Source organism: Dermacentor albipictus, chromosome 4 (genome assembly GCF_038994185.2).
Source record: "Dermacentor albipictus isolate Rhodes 1998 colony chromosome 4, USDA_Dalb.pri_finalv2, whole genome shotgun sequence".
Lineage (NCBI taxonomy): Eukaryota > Metazoa > Arthropoda > Arachnida > Ixodida > Ixodidae > Dermacentor > Dermacentor albipictus.
Genome location: NC_091824.1, coordinates 825,292 through 847,487, shown reverse-complemented (window position 1 = coordinate 847,487; position 22,196 = coordinate 825,292). Strand labels below are relative to the sequence as shown.

The 22,196-nt window shown below is 49.5% G+C and overlaps 1 protein-coding gene across 1 annotated transcript in view; it reads left to right on the top strand.

Moving 5' to 3' along the window:
- Positions 1-22,196, top strand: part of mRpL32 (mitochondrial ribosomal protein L32) — a 149,457-nt gene that overhangs the window by 74,984 nt on the left and 52,277 nt on the right. Inside the window, exon 2 of the mRNA XM_065424628.1 lies at positions 8,084-8,272. Within this exon, the coding sequence (XP_065280700.1) occupies positions 8,084-8,272 (189 nt within the window). The remainder of the gene's footprint in view (positions 1-8,083; positions 8,273-22,196) is intronic.

The following is a 22,196-nucleotide window of genomic DNA, read 5'->3' as shown; positions in this document are numbered from 1 at the left end:
GAGCCACTCGCGCGACAGCAGGGTCGGGACGTCGGCCCGCCACAGGGTAGACCGTTCGTGAGGCTTAGCTGCACCGGAACATGCCGCTGTCGGATGCTCGGCCAGCAGTGGAGCAGGCCGGTTGAAGACCAAGGACAGCCCGGCCTGTTCTGCCAGCACACCCAGGAACACCGGCCTTGGGTAGATGACTGCTCGGCTCGTACGGAAGGCCAGCCCAGGCAGCTCAGGCAGATCGCATGGCTGCCGTCTCCGCCCAGACACCGGTCCTTCTCTTCTTCCTCGTCCGTCGCCGCCGCACAGCAATCACGCGCATTCGGCCGCGACATTCAAATAGTCCAAACTCCTATCACAACATGCCAGATGCACGAGGCCACAGGTCCAAGATCTTCTCCTCTTTGTATTGTTAGATATGGAGCTGGTTCCTGCGATTACTTCGAGTTCCCCAGACCACATCGGATTGCAGCAAAGCTAATGGAGGAATGCAGAAGCAGGAAAGCGCATTCCAGAGAAGCGGCCGAGCAGACAAGTTTAAGGCAACGAGTTTACATGCCAAGAAGTTCGTGCGCCGCCGGGATTAGCAGGTGGGCATCCGACAATGAAGCAGGTGCAGCCCTCCCCTTCTCTTTGTTCGAAGTGCATTGCCAGTCTGCGATGCAAGACCGCAGCAAGCCACCAGGTGTGACACCACGACACGGGCGCCTACCATTGGCTGAAAGTGGCGTCATCGGAGTGGACTCTCCCATTGGTCAAACATGACGTGACTTGCAGTGCTCGAAGGGTTTATAAGAAGCCTTCCAGAGAGACCTGAGCATTCTGGGACATGCCCTGATTCCCTGTTTCACCTCTCTCGAACTTCTTGCCGCGGGCCGCAGCGTCCGAGTTGCTGCTGGCCCGTAATGACAGTACGACTGTTAATCGACGCTCACCTCCCTGTACATAATGTAGAATAAAATACTCCCAAGTTTGGGTTTTTCATCCGCGAAGTCCGTGCCCCCAACCCCTACATCTGGTTGGCAGCGGTAGGATCGCCTCCGAATACATCAGCTGGTGGCAGCGCTACGAATCAACCTTCGTCGAGAGAGATCGTAAAGAACCGGGAAGAGCGAAGAAGAGAGAGCCTTCGTCGAAAGAGGTCCGAAGAGACTGGGAGTATCGAAGAAGGAGCGAGCCTTCGACCCAGGGAGTCCGGAAGGAACCGGCAACAGCGGACGAACGAACCGGATGGCAGGGTGCTGCAACCGTAAGTGAGCGCGTGGTTTTTTTCCTTATGATTCGCCAGACTCAAAGGTTGTGTGTTCAATTTTGATAGTTCTGGGAATCGGGAGTTTGTTGCATTGTGTGTTTGCACAAATTAATTAAGGAAAACAGTTTTAACCACCTGTCGGGGCAGCTGCCATGGATCTTAGAAGGTTGACGAGGTTAGACTTGTTGTTGGTGTGCGACGATTTGGGAGTTGAGGCGGACGAACGGATGAAAACGCCAGCTATCATAAAGGCGATTCAAGATAGTGGCAATGATGAGAAAAGCATTGAGCTTGCTTGGGAGGTAACACAGGAGCCACGGGAGCGTGCGCGTCGTGTACGTTTGCGAGAGCGTCGTGAGCTTAGGAGTGAGCGTCAGCGTGAAGAACGCGAGAATGAACGGAAGCATGAGCTTCAAGAACTTACTCTTAGGTGTGAGCGTCACGGACGTGAGAATGAACGCGAACGTGAGCGAGAGCAAAAGTATGAGAGAGAGAAGGCAGCACTGATCAAAGAGATACAGTATTGTGATCAGTTATTGGCACAGAGACAACGGCTATCTGAGAATTCTGTAGGAAGTACAGAGCGAAAGAATGAGCAAGTGTCTAGCAGATTTTCGCCAGAAGCCGACGAGAAGAGTAGTGCCTGTGAGATTGGCTGCCGATTGATAAGTGAAGGGAAAAGGCTAGCTGCTAACGATGCCTTAGTGGCAATAGAGGCCGTTAAAGGCCAGAGTGAGAGCGACGAGGTGCTGTGCCAACAGATGACTGTGGAGACAGCTAGGCCAGCTGCGAACAAATTGGCACAGTTACCGCGTGTGTGCGTCGCTGGTAATGTTAGCGAGGTTGCTAGCGAAGAAAAGGGTACTTCTGACCAGACAGACGCGAGAACCCATGTAAAGCCAGATGTGCGTGCAGAAGTGAAGTGCGAGCTGGACGATGCAGTTGAGAGTGGTTCTCGGGATGGCGAGCTCCGTAGCTCACGAGAGAACAACTGCATTGTTCAGGGATCGGTGCGGCTCTCCGCCAGTTTAGGTAGCCTAGAGAGGGATGATTCAGTTATTAATCATTCAGACTGTGCGCGTGAGACAGCGATCGAGACCGACGGACTGTGTGTCGATGCACAGCGTGAGCTGGGCAATGCAGTAGAGGGCAGTTCACAAGAGTGCGAGTTGCATATCTCGCGTAAAGCCTGCTGCATTGTGCCAGAGTCGGTTGGGCTGTCCGCCAGTCGAGGCAAAGTGAGAGTAGATTTAAATGTAAATCACTCAGACTGCGCGGGTAAGAGGCCGATCCGGGCCGACGAAATGTGTACCGGCCAGCACGAGGCACGAGAAGGCGACATGAAGGCTAGTGCAAAGAGAAAGCGCCTTAAAAAGAAGCGCAGTAAAAACCGAAAGTCGGTAATTAATGTAGCGCCGCCAAAGATGGCGAGAAACCCAAAAGGGCAGGGCGCGAGGAAGAAGGTGCGGTCGTCTAGGACGATGTTGACGCATCCAAAATGGTCGAGCCACCGGTCAAAGGGGGACCGCGAAGAATGTTCTGCGCGGACGCGGAGAAAGGGCACGGGGCAGTTAAGCTCCTCGTCGTTCCGTAGTTCTTTTTATAGCTCAGCGTGCAGTTCGAAGAAACGCAAGGTGGCAGGACGAGACCAGGTGGGGAGTAGCGACGCGGTCAATCGAGTTCGTGTTGAAAGCGGGGCGCGGGGACGCAAATTGGCAGGAGACCGTAACGTCTTGGGGGAGCTGATAGTGAATCAGCCCTTTTGTTGTCTCCCGGCAGCCAGAGTAGCTTTCAGACCACGCCCACCACGGGTTCGACTCAAAGTATGAGTCAGTCGTAAGCAATCGGGAACGGGAAGCCAAGAGAGCTTCCGTAGAAGTGAAATGTTATTTTGTTTTATTTTTGAGCATCGGAAAGATTTCGCGATTTGAGACTAGGATTTCTTTCAATGTGTAAGGTTTGAGCTTTGTGTTTTCGTTTGAGAAGCTCCGTGATTTGAAAGATGCGTTTGTGTAAACATGTAGTCTCGCGAGATGCTCATTAATAAGTAAATAGGCTTTCTTTTTGTAAGTGTGAGTAACCTAAAGGTCAAGGTTATCGTTGAAAGGCCTATGGTAAAGCGCGTGTGTTATTTAACCTTCTTTCTTTTTAAGCGTTTTTGAATTTTGTAAGGTTAAGCGCGTAGATTTCAGTGAGTGCATGATTTGCACGGAGAAGCGTTCTTAGTCCCATTAGCGCGTGTCCTGTGTGGACGGAAGGAAGCAGACTTTATGACTGGGTTGCTAGTGTGTGTGAGGGCAGCCGTATTCTGACTTCTTTAGTGAACGTGCGTGGAAAGAGTTAGTAGAAGACGCATTATTTTAAGAGTTCTGCGGAGTGTGTAAGTCCCGCAAGTTTAATTGTCCGTTTATGTCACGTGTCCTGTAGGACTTTCAGGACAGAAACGTGAGTAAGCGTGAATGAAAAGTTTGCCTACAATGCAAGTACGCGTTCTGTTTAGTGACCACAAGGCTGGTGCACTTGTGATTACGTACTTGTGAAGTTGACCAGATTGTTCAGTGGCACCATTACGTGCGATAAGTACGCCACTGCGATAGATTGGAAACATGCTGTTCGTGTAGTTAGGCCACTTAAGTTATGTTCGGCTGTTTTCATTTGTTGTTTGCATCGTCAACGACCCTTTTGTTTTGCAACAACAATAGTACTCTGGTCTTGTCGGCATTCGGGGAGAAATGGATAGCGGTTTGGAAGGGTGGTTGGAACTGTTTTGTCGAAATTGGGGAAATAAAAGATCAGGGTTGATTTTGACTCAGTAATAGTCTGGCGAGTCAGGGGTGAAGAGCCTGCGCTTACGCGTGGTGCAGCGCTGTGCTGTTTTGTTTGTTTGACGTCTGTTCTCCAGGGCCAAGGATCCCGAAGTTCGTCAAACGTGGCTCGACCCCAGTACCCTGCAGCTTCTATCAGCGTTCCTCATGGCCAGCGAATTGATTTCGCCGGCCATTCAGAACAACCGGGGCGAGGACGAGCTGTTAGATATGGAGCTGGTTCCTGCGATTACTTCGAGTTCCCCAGACCACATCGGATTGCAGCAAAGCTAATGGAGGAATGCAGAAGCAGGAAAGCGCATTCCAGAGAAGCGGCCGAGCAGACAAGTTTAAGGCAACGAGTTTACATGCCAAGAAGTTCGTGCGCCGCCGGGATTAGCAGGTGGGCATCCGACAATGAAGCAGGTGCAGCCCTCCCCTTCTCTTTGTTCGAAGTGCATTGCCAGTCTGCGATGCAAGACCGCAGCAAGCCGCCAGGTGTGACACCACGACACGGGCGCCTACCATTGGCTGAAAGTGGCGTCATCGGAGTGGACTCTCCCATTGGTCAAACATGACGTGACTTGCAGTGCTCGAAGGGTTTATAAGAAGCCTTCCAGAGAGACCTGAGCATTCTGGGACATGCCCTGATTCCCTGTTTCACCTCTCTCGAACTTCTTGCCGCGGGCCGCAGCGTCCGAGTTGCTGCTGGCCCGTAATGACAGTACGACTGTTAATCGACGCTCACCTCCCTGTACATAATGTAGAATAAAATACTCCCAAGTTTGTGGTTTCCATCCCGGAGTCCCGTACTCCAACCCCTACAGTATCTAAGTGCTCCAAAGCTGTCTAAAGGGCACTCCTCTTATCTTCGTATGTGGGGCAGTTGCACAGGAGATGTGTGGTCGTTCCTTCGGCACTACATGTTCACCATTCCAATTGGGAATGAGTAAGCACTTGTGAAAAAAACTCCTACTCGCAGGAGTCACTGTAATGTTGCTACCCGTTGGTTAAAACCAGGTGAAAGTTGTAATCTCATATGCGGGTCCATGGCATATAGGTGCCGGTTGGTGAACTCCGGTGTGTTCCATTTACTTTTGAGTAACAATATGGGCAAAGACAGCTGAGGTCCTGCACTACATCTAAAGTGTGGCAGTTTGGGCGAGGTGGTATGTCATGACCTTTTTAGGCTTGTAGCGCAGCTCAGAACGAGCAAAAAAGGAAGGTGGAAGGGGTAACGAAAAAAAACATAGAACAGGGTGAGCGCAGGCTGGTTATCCCGTGTCCTTAAAAGTTTCAGTAGCAGACCGGATTCTAAGAGAGTTTAGGAAAGACAACCGGCACGAAGATAACCCTACAACTACTCGGGGTAGGACAAGCATATCTCGTATATCCACACCGTCTCACATATTGAGAAAATCGCCAATCGAGCAAATATTTGTGTGGCGTTTTCTGCCCCTTACAAGCATACGAGGATTTGCACGCTCACTAATCCGAATGAGGCTCCTCCTAGCTGTGATAAGAATCATAAAAAGTTCATTAATTGCACACATTATGTTGTTTATTGTTTTCCACTCAAGTGCGGGAAGACGTTATGTCGGTCAAATTGGCCGGTGTCTGAATGATAGGCTGCCCGAACATTGTTACAATGCTAAGAATTGTATTACAGGTGGGGGATTTCTTGTGCAAACTGCAAAACGTGTAGTTCTGGACCTGTTTTAGAAGAATGTGTCATTCTAGGTCGTAGTCATAATCAGCTTTGAAGAGAAATCATTGAAGCAAAAGCTATCATAGGTCTTGACCATGCACGTGTAAGCTCACCTTCATTACCATTATCAAGCAATGAATTGGCGTATCTCAGACTGCCCCTACAGGCTGTCTGAATATGTTTTTTTGCATGGTTCCTTTTGCTTTTGTTCCTTGGTTTTGTGTTCTCTTCCTGTCACATGGTTCACCGAGTGTATAAGTAGGCTTACGAGTCAAGAAATGTAACAAGCATCTGACGCCTCCTCGGGCACAATCTTCGTTGGCCCGCCAGACTCGGAGGCCTGCCATGCTCAGTAGGCAACATTGGTCACCGCACCACGATAAACACCGCTGCTCGACGGTCAGTGATCGTTCATCACCACCACACTGCGGAGCGTCTAACGGAGGGTACCTGGAGCCCTCCCTTGTTCACTAACCCGGGCGGATCGTTACACGAAGTAAACCATCATTTAGAAGTTAGCGTTCACCCTGTTCTCCATTCATTTTCGTTACCCCTTCCACGTTCCTTTTTATGCTCGTTCTGAGCTGCGCTACAAGCCTAAAAAAAAAGTCATGCACTGCATCTGTTCTTGAAAGTGGTATCGAGGTGCTTTCACATTTATCATGTGCCTCACGGGCAGCTTAATCAGCACTTTCATTACCATTAATGCGACAGTGCCTAGGTAGCCACTGAAATACAATGTGGTGGCCTCTGTCCACCGCTTGATGGTAGCATAATCGTGTCTCAGCTACCGATTGTTGATGTGGGCTGCGGTGCTGAGTTGATAAGAGGGCTTCCAGGGTTGTCACTGAGTCGCAGAATATAGTCTAGTCATTTGGTGACAGCAAGTTTTCTTTATATCTATACAACGTTCATTTTGATGTTTTAACCCCTTGATGGACATTGGGGCATGCCAGTTGTCACGACTCAGTCGATGCGTTAGCTCCTCCTTAGTAGTGGCATTAGGGGGTGGAGTCTGGTGCCTGACTTTCACCAATTGCCATCGTGAACGAGACAAAGGCCTGATGAAATCAAGAAACGGGCAGTAATTTAATGCGATTTGTCAGCAACAAAACAAACTGGTGTTATTAAGCAGTGGATGTGAATATGTTGGAAAAAATATGAAAGTGACAATTCCAAAGAACAGGTGTAACAATGTTGAACAATTACTATGTGCAATCGAAACGTGAACAGTGAACGTTGGTTCAAACCACATTCCTAAACAGTAATCGGGAAAGCAAATATTTAGAGTCCACAGTCCACAGAATCAAAAGTGACATGCAGCAAACCGGGCGCGCCGACAGACCGTCCCAACCGATGCGGCCCCTAAGTGACCCTTGAAGTCGGCGCTTCGACGTCAGCGGCTGGATTCCACGGCGGCTGGTGGTGTTCCGTGTCGGGGCGTGATGTCGGCACCTTATTTACCCGGGAGTTGCTCGGCGTTCGTTTATCGTCCCCGGAGCAGACTGCGGAAGTGTCGGATCGGCGCATCTTTATAAACCTCTCGAGGTGCCGGTGTTCACCTCTTGCCGTCTAGACATGGATCAAACATACACACGCTGGTTCTCGCCATAGTTCAGACTACGCTGACGGTCACCTTCACCGGCAGTCAATTTAATCACACACAAAACAATAGCTGCGGACGAAGATGGCTTCACGTAGGCCGGGTGTGCTTCCACCGTGGTTCAGACTCTACTAGCGGTCACCTTCACTGGCAGGCAATTTCATAGCATGCAAAACAACAGCCATGCTACGTGAAGCCCAGCTTCACTTAGCCCGGGTGTGTAACCATCATGGTCTCGACCCTACCAGCGCTCACCATCTCCTGCGAACAATTTAATCATGCACAAAACAGCAGTCACGAACGCTCATAGCTCAATGAGCTCTGGATGTACCCAAGATCATGTTTCCTACCATTTGCGAAACGGTGCGGCACATAGGCTTGCGGCCCATTCTTAAAGAAGCGATGCTTAATAGGCATGTATTTATAGGATGCGGGGGTTGAGAATTGAAGAAATAATGCGACTTGTGACACCAGTCCCGCTTCTTTAGGGAAACTCGAGGCCGCAGTAGGGATGAAATATAATGGCTACACTCGTAAGTCTTTGTGGGACATTTCAGGCACTTATCATATTTTTCTGTGAATTTTGTATTCATGAATGAGGCAGTAGACTTTAGGCTGCTTACTAGAGTAGTGATACAGAAAAAGACGAAGTGCATTTTCTGCCACATGTGTTGATTGAAAATGCTCGAGGACAGGTGTAATGTGCATTCCTGATGATAATGCAGGCTGGAGGCCCGCACTGGTGGGTGACCTCCCAGATCGGGGTGTGGTGTGGGCTGTGCCTACTCGTCGGGTCAGCCTGGAACGCCGCTTGATGCGTCGCATCTCGCACCCCTTCTTCCGCATCAAGCCCAAGGACTACATCAAGAGCTGCCACATCTGCGGCCACTTCCATCTGGCCCACAGCATTTGCGGTAAGACTTCACTTTGCATCAAGGCATAATTTCTTAACCGCACTTGTCAACTTCTGCGTGTAATCTAATTCAGGCCTACGTAAACGTAATCATCACTACAGAATGAAATATTTTCATGATGCTCCCCAATGCTCTCTACATTACTGCTGCGATTGGGCTGTCTAGACTGCAAGCTTTCTGTTGCATTAAACAAAATAGGTGCTATGAATATTCGTTATCAGTCCCTTGCATAGCTTTAAGATTAGGGAAATCTTAATGGAAATTGTCAATTTTTGGGTGAACAGCTTGAGCCAGAAGAACAAAAAACCATATAGCGTTGGCTGTGACGTGTAGCGTTGACTGCGAGGAGGCTCATAAGCCCCCGTATGAGTTCCTCTATTTTTTTTTTTTGCTATAAGTTTTCACTCGTTAAATTTTAAATTGGCTTAAGGTGAGGGTACTACAGCAGTCATCTTGCGAGTGGTTCAGGTTCCACCATTAGGCAACGCCGTTCATTTAGGAAAGAAGAAATGCTCTTGCGGATTCAACACAGGTGTGGTGACAGGAGATCTGCTTTGGTCGGCAAAAATGTCTACCCCACCCAACCACTTACATTTCGTGAGTGACGAGCACTGCCTTGACATGTGCCGTAGTCGTTTTGTAGTTGTGTAAAGTGTAAATTGGACTACAACTGAACATTGGCATGACAAGTTCCTTCTCATGGTGAAGTATTCTTCTGGTCGCCTGCATTGATTAGGGTTTATTTTGTGGTAAATGTAGCATGAGGGGACAGCATACGAAAGAAAAGCACATTCGTCCATCCACCCAGAGTGCACCATCAAAAATCCGCAGAGCAGTCCACTGTCACCTCCTATCCTGACATTTAGGGTTGCATTCCTGACCATCACGATGCTGCCGCGAGCAAAGGATGAGCAAACAATGTTATTTGTGGTGCTGAGAACAAAAAGGAGAGGGTTCTGCTGGTTGGACTGTAACTGTCTTGCAGACACTGAACATAAGCTAGCAGGGGTAAACAGCTGTGGACAGCTTAGGGAGAGGCACAGTGAGAAAGAACAAAGAAAAGAGTAAAGGGGCTAATTACACTGTTTGTAATATTTATAAATGCTGTGGAAAGTTCTGCATTGGCAGCACTGCCCTCCCCTAGTTTTCGGCACATACATAGGGTGCAGCCGGGTGTCAAGAACAGACTGCTCTAGAAAGTTGCACAGGCTTTGATGAGCTGCATGGCCACAGTAGACTGTTCAGCACTATCCACGCATGTGGTAGTAGCAGTAGCCTAACATGCCCTCGCGTTGCATGGCCAAACCTGTCTCCTTCTCCGAGACGTACAGTCTCGTCTGTACAGGCCGTGGAGACAAGCTTACACGTGTGTTTTGCCGAGTGCCCACGAGCTAGGCTATCTTAGTACATGAGTAAAATGGGAAAGTATTGGATCAAAAGATTAAAACACGTTGGTGGGCTAGTTGGTTTGAATCCATGATAGAGTGTGTAAGCGGGACTGAACGAGGACGTAGAAAGAAACAGATAGAGACAGCGCTACTTTCAACCATAGATTTTATTTTGCACGCATCAGTCATATATACCGTGGTAGCGGGAAAAAAATGTGAACCGTACACGGGTGCAAGGCGATACGATTCCTCAGTTTATCTTTGTAACCATTGCAGTATGTTTTCACCATGCCTGGGCTCTTCCTCACCATTTTCTTCCATCCAGCTACTGATTGTGTTGACTCGTTTAACTGTGAACCCTCTTTGCAGTTGTTATATAGCAGTGCCATTCTTGAACTCCGACAGCCGCTGCTTGTTAACAACTTGCGATCAGAGCGTGCAGGAAGCAAGGAGGGCTCACGGGCGGCAAGTCACATGCGAGCTCTGCCGAGGCATCGCTTTGGAAGCCCCAAAAGGTGCCTTTTGAAAAATTCGGGAAGGTTGCCAAGGCAGCATCTCAGCCTGAGAAATCCAGAAGAAATGTTTGGACGTGATCGCTACATACTTCCTACTGGTTTGCACGAGAAAACCACATGTCCGTCAGCCTTGTTTCCTTTACGCAAAGCTTGCTGACATCCTTCTCCAAGGCATCCAGATGCTCCACATAGTGAAGTAGAAGGTCCCTCGCAAAAGCAAGCCCATCTGGGACTATCTACAGACCATCTATAGACAGAATCATTTACAGACCTCCCGCAGAAACAACGTTGAGGCAGCCTGCCCTACTGCATCAGCGCTGCCGTTGTGGTCATCACTGTCGCTATCCGATGCAAGCACGTTTGCCACGATTGCCTTGTCGGTTAGAAGTACTTTGTTTCCAAATCTCTAGCAGGGTGCTTTCTATTCACCAGCAGTGTCGTGCATTGCCGATGTTAAGTGGGCGGATCAGCCATCTTCCGTTTTGGCTGCGAGTCAAACGAGGCTGAGAAACAACATGACCAATAACGACTTCGACACATTGAACAAAGACAAGCACGAGTGACTTAATCAGTTAGCAGAATTGGAATGAGGGCCATAGAATCAAGAACCAATTGTGAGGGCCCAGCGAGCAATTTGGGGGCAGCACTGGCAGCGTTGTCAGCGCAGTTGCCACGGTTCATTCGTGTTTCGGAGGGTGGCGCGGCGCAGAGCTATGGGCGCAGGCCATTCATGTTTGGACGGGTGGAAGGGTGAGGGGAGAGATGCGCGCGAGGCGGGCATGCATCTCATGGAGAGGAGCGTGTGGCGGCAGTCAAGGTGGCGGGCGATTGTGCAGTGGCTCGCATTTTACATTTTCTTTTTTCTTTTCAAGGAGTTCGCATTCCATTACTTTCTACATGGACACCCAGCAGCCAGACTTTGTCAGAACCAATAATGCGGCATATGGACATAGTAGTAAGCGGGTTATTTCTCCGTAGGAAACTTACAAAAGTTGACGTTGCAGCAGGTTTTCATTGTTATGACCGACATATTGTTAGAACCGGTATCGCTATAAGCGGGTTCGACTATAGTACACACTACATAGTTTATAGCAAGCAATAATGTTTTGTTTTAGGATTGATCGCTTGCACCATTCTTGTACCATTTTTGATATGCAGGCATGAACCAAGCTATTGCTGTAGCGACAAATAATGTTTGCACATTACATATGACTGCACGTATTCCGTTCGCAGCGTTGCCTGGTGTTCCATACACTTTTCGCAGTTATTTTACGTAGCACATCTATGAAATGCAGCTGCCGCAACATGATATTGACACGTGTACTTATCTTTATCGGGCAACCACGTTTCGCCGCCTAACAAATGTAATCGCACAGCGTGGGACGTGCCTGCATGTACCCGAAGTTTCTGGAAAGTTATGGATGCTTCTATCCGCTGTCTGTTGTCGCCGAACCTTATGTTGTCTGATTTCATCACCTGACGCGAATGGTGTAGAACATTCTGGAAGGCACGGGGGTCCGAACGATTAGTCTGGAACATTTGACGACTGCTCTATAAAAGCTGATGCGCTTGACCCACTGATCAGATTTCCGACGATCGCCGACCGTGTTCGCCGCTATCGTTGTGCTATAAGTGTAGCCTGTTTTTGTGGGCACAGGTTCGCCCAATAAAAGCTAGTTTTGTATTCCACAGTATTGCTGCTTTCTTCACCGTCACTACCACGTGACAATATTGAACTTGACACTGAGATCAGCAGCACAAGTTTGTTTATTATTCATGTTTCCGGTGGAAAGTGCCAGATGAGGGGATAAATATAATTTCATAGAAGCACAACAATAGTAAAGAAATCCTGTGATGCAACAATCGAACACGTGTGTACAGCCATGTGTGGTATGTTGTCCTGTTTTCGGAGGAACAGCGCCTCTGTTAGAGCTTGAATGATTGATTGAATTCCTTTATTGTAACAAGAATGGCTCAACAACCTGGTTATTTGGAAGGAGGGGAGGAGGAAAAGAATCACATTCGTTGGTCAGTGCTGATGGTGTACGCGAAGGCCCATAGCGATAGCATAGTGTCCTTAGCGCAAGGAGCACTTTGAGGTAAAATCCAATCCCTCCCTCAAGCACTTGATATCCGGAGTGCCAACACAATCCCACAATGGATGGTTAAAAAAATTAAATTATGGGGTTTTACGTGCCAAAACCACTTTCTGATTATGAGTCATGCCCACCATGGATGGTGAATAGTTGGGCTGGCCCTAGTGTTACATCTTGAGCATATCAGTAGTGAGGTTTCGATGACTCATCCATATTTTTGTGTCCTGTGCACAAGCTTATGACGGAAAAAAAGAAAAAGAAACTGTCGAATGATGCTGTGGACGTGACAAAACTGACGACGCAAATTAACCGGGCGACAGGAAGCTAATGCATGGACATTAAGCTGCTTAGTGCATGTGTTCTGTGCTCACACTGCAAGTTATATTCCATCTCAGTGCAGTGAAAGCTATGGGTTCTACCAGAAAAGAAAAGAAAAGAAAAAAGCGAGGACAAGGGTTCTTTTATTATGCACTTCTAATCACCACCACCGTGAAACCAGCTGAATGGAAGTTTCAGGCAAGTTTTATTAGCGCACGATAGGCAATCCCTCCTCGCTTTGTGTTGCATGCATTTGACTCTTCACTACTTGGCTGGTGCGTGCCCTAGCCTTGTCTGCACTGCACCAACCTAGCCAGCAACAAGTAGGCAGCAGCAACATGCAAGACGAGTGGAAGGCATTATGGGTGTGACCAGGAGCTCTTGTTGGAGAAATCTAAAACGTTCACAATTGAGGTAAAATGTTCCAACTCGCGACATTTGCAGGGACAGTGATCTCGATTCAGTGATTTAGTTATGCTCATGTAGTTGGCACTATGTCATAATTTCCTCTGTAGTGATGAAAATAGTCTCAATTTCTTGGTTTTCCGGCAGCATTTTGTTGTGATTCATGTGCATGAGGATACAGAGGGACCACACCTGCTAATTTTTCAGCAGCGTGTGCTCAGAGTTTTTCGCACTTCGAAAGTTATGTTGACTTTTGTGATATTCGCTGTGAGAAAAATAAAATAGCTAGTTCATACATCTGCTGCGGCGTATATGTTGAGTTATATATACAACATATAAAGTATATGTTGAGATTTGGATTGAAGCTTCTAGTTTCGTAATCTGAAACCCCAGCCCCACGTCTTTAGTAGTTTCCCACAAAAATCAGCACAAGTTCTACACAGCATTCTGAATATTCCCTAACTGCGGTTGCATTATTAAGAAAACTATTAAACACACATAAATGAAAGTTTGCATTCTAAGTCGACATTCTTTTAGCTATAGACTGCTTTATCAGGGCGCCGGCATTTTGTGATCACAGAGCTGTCCATTGTCTGGCCCCGTGCTCATATGTGGGAGCATGCTAAAGGAGGCATAGGGAATGTACTGTTGACAACGAGTGGCAAGTTTTCTTGTTTTCCTGAGAGGTCTCAACAAGTTTTTGAAATTGTGAAACTTAGTATGTCGTTACTAAGCTTTGAGCTTCAATGTAGCCGCAAAATCGTATGCGATGGGCGTAGAGGCCCTGCCACAGCTCTGCCCGCGGTCTAGATAGGAGGCGAGCCAAGTCTGAACATTGTTGACACGTAACATACGTGCAACATGTTATGGTTGTATGTTTAGCATTGAACTCTATCACTCAAGTGGCAACAATCAGAGGAGTCTCCATGTGCCATGCAGTGACCCACACTAGTGTACGCCCCAATCCTGGCAACTAGCGAAGCTCCGAGTTAACAGGTTATGCTGGCCTTTGTGCTCCTAAAATCTTCGTGGAGCAGTTCTAAGCAATGTTTACCTGGTACCCAAGCATCAAGCTTTACAAAATAGAGAAGTGTAATACAACTAGACCGGATGGGCCCTTAACAGAGAGTACTCAATAAAATGACATGGTGACAATGGCCACGAATATGCCTCTGTCAACCAGATACATAAAAAAAATGCGCACACGTAGGTCTCGAGTGGTGCCTGTGCAAGGGCACATTGCCAACTTGAGATAGCTGAAAAACGAACAAGTACTCTTTGTAACAACCTTAGTTTCAGAAGTAAGAGACAGCTTGCAATGCGCGGCTTTGGCCAGACAGCTTGTCAGCAAAATTCTGAAGCACGGGACAGCCCAGGTGAACTATAGCAACGGCTGGCACATGGTAGGCACGGCTTTCAGTACAGAGCGGAAAAGCACACACCTTCATATTCTTCACGAACTGTTTCATAATATTGTGTATTACATCACGGTCACTGTTCTGTGCGCGTCGCGAATGCACGGCCAGACTTTTCTTTCAAGAGGGAAGCGAGCCTCCCTTACTTTTATGGCTTTCTCTTTCACTGGCCCCCCGCGGACTCCAAGCTGTGCGCGAGAGAAAGGACCCCGCTCCCTCCGTTCGGTTCCTGAAAGAAACCCAGTGACGACGCTTCGGGGTGGTCGGCTGTTGTTTCCCGTGCCCGGGGGCGTCGACGGGGATGGAATCCACAGTTGGAAAAGCGCGGGACGGGCAGACTCGCCCCACCAGCCCTAGAGACCGGACCACTTTTTTACGGGGCTAAAACTGAACGTTTTGTGTATTTTTGACTTGCTTTTTTGACCTTCTCAGTGTAATTAAAGTTTGTTTTAAATGTTCAACTGCGTTCGACCCGTTATCTAGCTGGACAGCGGACGCTTTGATCCCGTCAAGTGCGATCCGCGAGGCCAGCATAGTAAAAAAGTGAAGTCGACTGCCATCGGCCGCCAACTCAACATCCGCTGCAGTGGAATACGTCGCACGGCAAGACCTCCGGTTGGACCATGACATCCGCCTACTGCAAGGACACGGCATCGCCTACAAGTTGAGCAGCTGACGGCACACAGGGCAACGACAAGGTGGGCTCGTTTCAAATTTCATCGCGCAGCTTAGCAGGCTTCACGGCATACGTCCGCTTTGAGTGAGATACGTCGTGAAGCACGCACGCCAAAATGGATCAGGACAAGCTGACGCCTGAAACGTCTCAAATTATGACAGCTGAGCATGAAGCTTCCACGGCAAATATTCGACCACAAAGAGCAACTACGTTTTCCATGAAAGCCAAAGAAACGTATGAAACGAGCCGCGAAGAGCACTGCCGGAGAATAGACGCTGCCTGGAAGAATGTGGAGACAGCTATTTTCAAAGTGTCATGTGCAAAAGAGGAAGACGTTAACAACGCCGCAACGCAGCTTCGCGCAAGCTATGAGCGCTACGAACACGTCGCAGCCAGATACTCTACCTTCCTCGCCAGAACGAGCAGATCTGAAACCCAGGAGGAATTGGAACTTCAAAAAGCAATCGACGCAGATCGTTATGTGACTGTGAGCGACAAATTACGTGAGGCTTCAGAACGAGAACGCGACCGCTTACAAGAGGTAACGTCGCAGCACTCTCTATCGGCCCACTCAAGCGTTTCTTCGAGGTCACGACGATCGGGCTCGTCAACAATCAGCCTAGCCGCCGTACAAGCACGCGCACAAGCTGAAGCCGTCCGGGCCAGAGCAGAGTTTGGTCGCAGAGAGGCCGCGATGCGTATTGAAAAGGCAAGGATTGAGGCTGAATTGGATATTTTGCAGCACGAAAAAGAAGCGGCAGCTGCAAACGCACAGGCGAATGCGCTCGAGGCAGCCGTGGAGCAGGATGGCGGGGAGCGCATGCGCACGCTCCCTCCTGTGGACCGAACGCTGCAGACTAGGAGTTATATCGATGAGCAGCAAGCCCTACGCAACTCTGCGCTCGTGTTTACTGAGGAGGCCGTTACCAACTCAAGCGACGACGTAAACAATGCTCGCACGTCGCCGAGGGCCAACACAGCCGCGAATAATTCGATGCGTCTGCGAGCTGATGACCGTCCACCTGACTACGATGCTGCCCCTAACAACCCAAGTTGTAAGCATGCTGGAGCTACGAGTCGTCTTATGAACTTACGAGTTGGTCCGCACCCGCTTGTGCACGCCCCGACACACAACAGTTCAGGGTCAGAGCTAGCCGATGTCCTCAAATTCCTGTGCCGCAAAGACCTTGTTTCAAGCGGTCTTGTCAAGTTTGATGATCGACCTGAGAACTTTCGCGCTTGGAAATCATCGTTCAAAGGTGTCGTCAGAGATCTAGGTCTTTCTGCCCAAGAAGAGCTAGACCTCCTCATCAAATGGCTTGGCCCTGAATCGTCAAATCAGGCTCGGAGGTTGAAATCGGTGCACGTGGATGACTTTTCAACGGGCTTGAACGTTGTGTGGAAACGGCTCGACGACGTCTTCGGGCGCCCTGAGGCAATTGAGGATGCACTACTGAAGCGGCTGGAAGACTTCCCGAAGATAGCTTACCGGGAAAATACCAGACTCCAGGAACTTGGCGACCTCCTGCTAGAACTCGAGGCTGCGAAAGCTGACCCGTATCTCGCCGGTCTTGGCTATTTGGATACCGCAAGAGGGGTCAACAAAATTGTTTCGAAGTTGCCATCAGGACTTCAAGAAAATTGGATGTCGGCGGGGTCGAAATACAAAAAAGATCATGACACTGCATTTCCACCCTTTTCTTTCTTTTGCAAATTTGTTAGAGATCAGGCCAGCATGAGGAACGACCCGAGTTTCATCTTGCATGCACAAAATGCGCCGTCTGAATTCAATCAGAGGAAGCAGGACAATGCTACCAAGACCACGCGGCAAAGATCGTCTGTGTCAGCGAGAAAAACAGAAGTGGATCCTGCTTCTACCAAAATTAATCAAGATGCCACTGCTTACGAACAGCAACCGGAATCGAAGGACTTGAAAAGGTGGTGTCCATATCACAAGAAACCTCACCCTTTGGAAAGGTGTCGCGCCTTCCGTGAGAAAACCTTGGAGGAGCGGCAATCTTTCATAAAGAAGCAAGGGATCTGCCTACGATGCTGCTCATCCAAGAACCACATGCAGTGGCAATGTCAGGCAGTTGTAATATGCCTCATATGCGACAGCACCGACCACGCCACAGCGCTTCACCCAGCACCGCCAACCTCAGAGCCGTCAAGGACTAGTGGGTCTGATGACAGTACCACAGATGACTCAGAAAGAAGAGTCACATCTAGGCGTACTGAAGTGGCAAACGCTGACAACAGCACAAAGTCGTGTGCCAAAATCTGCCTCGTAGAGGTCACCCATGAGACTCAGCCTGAGAAGACAGTTAGAGCGTACGCGATTCTTGACGACCAGAGTAATCGCTCGTTGGTTAGGCCAGAACTCCTCAACGATTTCGGAGTGAAGGGGACGCCTACGCAATACACGCTCCGCACTTGCTCCGGCAGTACTGAAGTGGTTGGAAGAGTCGCTCATGGTTTTTTCGTGCAGAGCATGTCAGGCGAAGTCAAGTTTCCTCTTCCACCTCTCCTCGAGTGCAAGGCAATTCCAGAAAACAGAGAGGAAATTCCGACACCTGACGCTGCAATGCACTACCCGCACTTGAAGTCAGTAGCAAATCACATTCCGCCTCTCGAGGAGGCTGGAATACTGCTCCTTCTTGGCCGGGACATCCTAAGAGCTCACAAGGTTCGTCAGACAATCAACGGACCCCACGACGCGCCGTATGCTCAGAAGCTCGACCTCGGATGGGTCATTGTCGGTGACGTTTGCGTTGGTCGAACGCGGAAAACGGGCAGCGTCAATGTGTTCAAGACCCATGTGCTGGACAGTGGGCGACCATCTCTTTTTGAGCCATGCCCAAGACATTTCTTTGTTAGGGAGGCGCCGATTCTCTACTCTGCGGATAAGGTCTCAAAAGATTTACGATTGGCAGCAACATTGGATGACAACCTGGCCCCGAATCTTTTCGAGACAACAGAATTTGACAACCAGCGTGCTCTCTCCATGGAAGACAAGACATTCCTCAAGATAATGAACAGTGAATTCACCCAAGACAAATTAAACAATTGGGTAGCCCCTCTCCCCTTTCGCACACCGAGAAGTCGGCTTCCGAACAACAGAGAACAAGCTCTGTCTCGTCTGCTCTCGCTACGGCGTACCCTGCGAAAAAATCCTGAAACAAGGGAACGTTTCGTGAACTTCATGAACGAGCTCTTCATCAAGGGTCATGCGGAGGAAGCTCCACCACTTCACGTGGACGAAGAATGTTGGTATCTGCCCATATTCGGCGTTCACCAACCCCAGAAGCCTGATCAAATCCGAGTCGTATTTGACTCCAGCGCTCAGTATGAAGGGGTATCTCTGAACAACGTCCTCCTGACCGGCCCTGACCTGACGAATAACCTCGTGGGGATTTTGATACGCTTCCGGCAAGAACCAGTTGCGGTTACAGCGGACGTCCAGCAAATGTTCTACAGTTTCATGGTTCGCGAGGACCATCAGAACTACCTGAGGTTCCTCTGGTTTAAGGGCAACGATATCTCCAGAGAAATCATAGAGTGCCGAATGAAGGTTCACGTTTTCGGCAACAGCCCATCGCCAGCTATTTCAACGTATGGCCTTCGACGGACTGCCCAACAAGCTGCCCCCCGATTTGGCGAAGATGCCAGGAAGTTCGTTGAAAGAGATTTCTACGTCGATGATGCACTTAAGTCTCTTCCGAGCGAAGAAGATGCCATTAGTCTGCTGCAAAGAACGCAGAAAATGCTTGCAACAGCTAACATAAGGCTGCACAAAATAGCTTCGAATAGGCAGAATGTGCTGAATGCATTTCCTCGAGAGGACCACGCCCAGGGACTGAAGAACCTCGACTTCGGCACAGACGCGTCGCTTACGCAAAGAAGTCTCGGTCTACTGTGGGACATAGGCGACGACAGCTTCGTCTTCAGGGCTCCTCGTCAGGACAGGCCATATACGCGGCGAGGAGTGCTGTCGACCGTCAACAGCCTTTACGATCCACTAGGATTTGTGGCTCCAATAACGGTTCAAGTCAAGTACCTTCTCCGTGACCTCGTGACGAAGGGTTATGACTGAGACACACCGCTTTCGGACGAGAAAAAGCAGAGATGGGACGAGTGGAAGAACTCTCTCCAGACACTACAGCACCTTCACGTGCGAAGAACGTATGCGCCAGTCTCGACGCTTGAAGCCGAAAGCAGGGACATTCATGTATTTTCAGACGCGTCCACAAGGGCCGTCGCAGCTGTGGCATACCTACGCGTGACTGACAAGCAAGGAAACAGACACGTCGGATTTGTGATGGGAAAGGCCAAGCTTGCTCCACAACCAGAACACACCATCCCCAGGCTTGAGTTGTGTGCAGCAGTGCTTGCTGTAGAGATGACCGATTCTATACTACGAGAATTGGACTTCCAGCCGAACTCGGTCACGTTCTACACGGATAGCAAAGTGGTCTTGGGTTACATATACAACGAAACAAGAAGGTTCTACGTGTATGTGGCCAACAGGGTGCAGCGGATACGTAGCAGCACGCAACCTGAACAATGGAAATACGTTCACACAGACGAAAATCCAGCAGACCACGCCACTAGAGCGATTCCAGCGGCACAGCTTAAGAGCACGAACTGGTTGTGCGGACCTGATTTTCTCTCACGACGAGAAGAGGAAGCACGGACGTCGAGCTTCATTCTTTCAAATCCTGACGAAGACAAAGAAATACGCCCTGAAGTCTGCACTCTGGCGACGGAGGTGAACAAACGACAGCGACTCGGAGCTGAACGCTTTCATAGACTCTCGAACTGGAAATCTCTCACTCGTGCTGTAGCAAGTCTGATCCAGGTTGCCCATCGCGCAAAGAACGCATCACAAGGAGAGGTAGCTCCCGTTGAGGCGCTCTCCAAAGCCAGGCTCGTCATCATTCGCGCAGTACAGCAGGACGCATTTTATGAAGAGATATGCTGTATCCAGAGAGGAGAGCAGGTTCACAAGACAAGCTCGCTTCGAAGGCTTGACCCATTCTTAGACGCCAACGGCTTGATCCGCGTCGGCGGCCGCTTGAACAGAAGCGACCTTCCAGACGATGAGAAACACCCTCTCTTATTGCCGGGTCGGCACCATGTGGCGAAGCTTCTCGTGCGCCACCACCATGAATGCGTGCAACACCAGGGCCGACACTTCACAGAAGGAGCTGTACGAGCTGCTGGGTATTGGATCGTCGGAGGTAAAAGGTGCATCTCATCCGTGCTGCAAGCATGCATTTCATGCAAGAAGCTGCGAGGGCGTTTTCACGACCAGAAGATGGCTGACCTTCCGGCAGACCGAATCAGCACAGATCCTCCTTTCACGAATGTTGGAATCGATGTTTTCGGTCCCTGGATGATTGTCTCTCGCCGAACGAGAGGTGGTGTTGCAAACAGCAAGCGCTGGGCAGTCATGTTCACCTGCTTAAGCATTCGCGCAGTGCACATTGAGCTGATCGAATCAATGGATACGTCGAGTTTCATTAATGCCTTCCGAAGGTTCCTAGCAGTGCGAGGGCCCGTCAAGCTAATACGCTCTGACTGCGGGACCAATTTTATCGGAGCTTGCAGAGAACTTGGAATCAGCGCTGAGGGCATTCATCGCTCACAAATAGGCAAGTTCCTCAGCGGAAACGGCTGCAAATGGATATTCAATCCACCGCACGCGTCCCATATGGGCGGTGCGTGGGAGCGGATGATAGGCATTGCACGTCGCATTCTTGACTCAATGCTCATGCAGTCACGTCATCAACGACTCACGCATGACATTCTTGCAACCTTTTTGGCAGAAGTTGCGGCCATCATTAATGCCAGGCCCATAACTCCTACTTCGTCTGACCCCGAAGATCCCACAATCCTAACTCCGGCGACACTCTTAACCCAAAAACACGGAAGCGCATCTGTAACAACTGGGCAGTTAGATACAAGCAACCTCTACAAACGGCATTGGCGTCTCGTGCAAAACCTGGCTGACGAGTTCTGGAAGCGCTGGCGCACAACGTATGTCACTACTTTGCAACAACGCCGAAAATGGCAAGCAACAAAACCCGACCTCAAAGAAGGCGACGTCGTTCTACTCAGGGATAAAGAAGCAACCCGCAACGACTGGCCCGTCGGAGTGATTACACGAAGCCTGCCCAGCGCAGATGGAAGGGTGCGCAAGGTCGAGCTGAAAACAGCCAAAGACGGGGTTGTGAAAACATTCTTCCGGCCAACAACAGAAGTTGTGCGTTTGCTGTGACCGTGATATAGTGGTGGCGTCTTAACAACGGAAGACACCAGACGGGGAGTGTTCTGTGCGCGTCGCGAATGCACGGCCAGACTTTTCTTTCAAGAGGGAAGCGAGCCTCCCTTACTTTTATGGCTTTCTCTTTCACTGGCCCCCCGCGGACTCCAAGCTGTGCGCGAGAGAAAGGACCCCGCTCCCTCCGTTCGGTTCCTGAAAGAAACCCAGTGACGACGCTTCGGGGTGGTCGGCTGTTGTTTCCCGTGCCCGGGGGCGTCGACGGGGATGGAATCCACAGTTGGAAAAGCGCGGGACGGGCAGACTCGCCCCACCAGCCCTAGAGACCGGACCACTTTTTTACGGGGCTAAAACTGAACGTTTTGTGTATTTTTGACTTGCTTTTTTGACCTTCTCAGTGTAATTAAAGTTTGTTTTAAATGTTCAACTGCGTTCGACCCGTTATCTAGCTGGACAGCGGACGCTTTGATCCCGTCAAGTGCGATCCGCGAGGCCAGCATAGTCACCATCATCATCATCCTGGTTACGCCCACTGCAGGGCAAAGGCCTCTCCCATACTTCTCCAACAACCCCGGTCATGTACTAATTGTGGCCATGTCGTCCCTGCAAACTCCTTAATCTCATCCACCCACCTAACTTCCTGCCGCCCCCTGCTACGTTTCCCTTCCCTTCCCTTGGAATCCAGTCCGTAACCCTTAATGACCATCGGTTATCTTCCTTCCTCATTATATGTCCTGTCCATGCCCATTTCTTTTTCTTGACTTCAACTAAGATGTCATTAACTCGCGTTTGTTCCCTCACCCAATCTGCTCTTTTCTTACCCCTTAA